This window comes from Vollenhovia emeryi, unplaced genomic scaffold (genome assembly GCF_000949405.1).
Source record: "Vollenhovia emeryi isolate VEMERY1.0 unplaced genomic scaffold, V.emery_V1.0 DF939182.1, whole genome shotgun sequence".
In the NCBI taxonomy this organism is placed as follows: domain Eukaryota; kingdom Metazoa; phylum Arthropoda; class Insecta; order Hymenoptera; family Formicidae; genus Vollenhovia; species Vollenhovia emeryi.
In genome coordinates this window covers 1,239,879-1,242,062 of record NW_011967184.1, presented here as the reverse complement: position 1 = coordinate 1,242,062, position 2,184 = coordinate 1,239,879, and the positions used below count along the sequence as shown (strand labels likewise).

Below are 2,184 nucleotides of genomic sequence, written 5' to 3'. Positions count from 1 at the left end.
TTTGAGAAGGTAGAACGGATCGAGATGAACGGAATAGTCCTGTACCATTTTGCAATTTTCGTAATAGTTAACGAGTAATTAATTATTAAAAATCGTTGTCTTAGGTCGGCCTACCGCCCAATTCGAGCGCGTGGCAAGATGTGATCGCCCGGCGATCGATATTGCTATACGCACATCTCGCCACGCGCTCGAATTGGGCGGTAGGCCGGCCTAAACAACGATTTTTAATAATTAAGTAATTACTCGTTAACTATTACGAAAATTGCAAAATGGTACAGGACTTTTCCGTTCATCTCGATCCGTTCTACCTTCTGAAAAATTTTGTCGGATATGGAAAGACTCACCCTGTATATAGAAATAATACAGGACATCTGCCGGATGCCCTCAGACGTCCTCAGTATATCCGCGAAGTCCGTCCTGGACGTCCTGAGAACGTCCTGTGCTACCTGGGGTACTATCTGAGATATTTCATAACCAGAAGTTTGATAGACTTCACTATGCGTCTAGTAAATCCTAAAAGAATTCTGATTCGTCCATTTTCTAACAGACGATTGGTTGAATCTACCAGATTTCTAATTAATGCAACCAGATTCCTTTTCAGTCTGGGTACAAGTTCTCGTCTGAATGATTGAAATTACCGAATCACCCCAAATTAAATATTTCTAGTTAAGATAAACGAGACCTAGAACAAACGACGTCGCGATTCCAAGAGCATTGAATGCACGTATCTCGTATTGTTTCACTTGGAATGTCATCGACAATTGTCAGATCCTCTGCAGTTCGAATCCCTTCTCTGCTCCGGTCGATAAAGCCGACGTTCTTCTTTCTCGCACGAGTGTGGCTCGTCCACGAGGTTTCTGCACTCATCACCGGCTGGCGTCACGTCGGCAGTCACGTGTGCAAATTACCGAAGAGCGAGCGTAGTCCTCGGTGGTCCTCGGTACTCCCCGTTATAAGTTGCGAGATATTACTTTTGATAAATAAACGGACACGCGGAAGGACAATGTTGGCGTAAGTGATCGGATAAATTTGAGGATATTGCGATTATACGAGTCACGACTCTGCGCTACCGGCGTTCGCAGGTGCGTCTTGAGTTTACCCTAACCTATACGAGTTCAGTTTGCGTTTTAACTTTTAGGCGCGGCATGGCAACCAGGTTGACTTGCACACCCGCGCTCCTGAATTTCACACGTCCGATGTCTGCTTTCAAAACACGGAAAGTTAAGTGGAAGTACGTGGCGGATAATCCCGAGGCGGTGAGATACGAGGGAGTCACATATTTCCCAAGGTATACGGAGGTTACGTCACGCGGCAGCCGTCCTTTAATCCTTTCGAGACGATTCCGCTGTCCGGGAGCTACGAAAGAGATAACGTGCTTGTCTCCAAGAAGTCGCAAATGTTTTAACGTTGAATCACAAGTTCGTTCTCGCCGTCGAGTTTGAAATTTGAGAGAGAGAAACATTTTGGTTTGAAACGATTACTGACTAAAGGTTAACCGGGCAAGCTCTTGGAATGCTGAATTCCTACAAATTGTTAAATGTACTTTGAATCCCGAGAGGATTAAGGCAGCTCGTGGTTAGTGAACTCGCAATTGCCACTATTGGTTCGGGTACTCGGCAACATGTTTGCAGACATCCAGATCACGTCGATCCGCCGTTCGAGCCGAGCAAGTTGTTGCTGGTGAAGCGGGTAAAGCGTTTCTCCGGTAATCCCTGGTGGGACAAGGAGGTGCTGAAATGCTTAGGTTTCGTGGATGAGGTAGCGGGAATTGTAGTTGCGCAAAGCGTGGTGTAGTCTTTGACAAATTCTTTATTCTTTTGATCGTCTTACAGAAACACGTAAATGATCCAGTGATCGTAAAAAACACGCCAGAGATTTGTGCCATGCTCTGGAAGGTGAAGCATCTAGTAAAGATCGTTCCCATAAAGCTGCCCGACAAAATGCCAACCGCGGACGACCTGAATGGCACATATTTACACGAGAACGGCACGTTTTACGTCGTGCCGAGAATAGATCCTGCTCGCGAAGAAGCCATAATTAAGTTCGTAAACGATCCGAAGAAGCTGAATCGCGATCTTATACAAGAGAAACTGAGGCTTAGCTGGTTAAATGGACATCTTATGTAATAGATCTTGAATTACACAATAAAAATAAACGCTTATTGGTAAGTGATTAATATAAATC

At 44.9% G+C, this 2,184-nt stretch overlaps 1 protein-coding gene across 1 annotated transcript; it reads left to right on the top strand.

The window, feature by feature from the left end:
- The first annotated feature begins 869 nt into the window (after window positions 1-869).
- Window positions 870-2,184, top strand: LOC105562934 (39S ribosomal protein L30, mitochondrial). Its single transcript, XM_012014125.1, has 4 exons — window positions 870-1,011; window positions 1,139-1,288; window positions 1,632-1,758; window positions 1,833-2,184. The coding sequence occupies exons 1-4, from the start codon at window positions 1,004-1,006 to the stop codon at window positions 2,124-2,126; spliced, it is 579 nt and encodes a 192-aa protein (XP_011869515.1). The 5' UTR covers window positions 870-1,003; the 3' UTR covers window positions 2,127-2,184.

Excerpts from the sequence above, each read along its gene's own strand:
- LOC105562934 (XM_012014125.1), top strand. Across the intron at positions 1,289-1,631 it reads GGAGTCACATATTTCCCAAG|ACATCCAGATCACGTCGATC; the intron begins GTATACGGAGGT and ends ACATGTTTGCAG. Across the intron at positions 1,759-1,832 it reads GCTTAGGTTTCGTGGATGAG|AAACACGTAAATGATCCAGT; the intron begins GTAGCGGGAATT and ends ATCGTCTTACAG.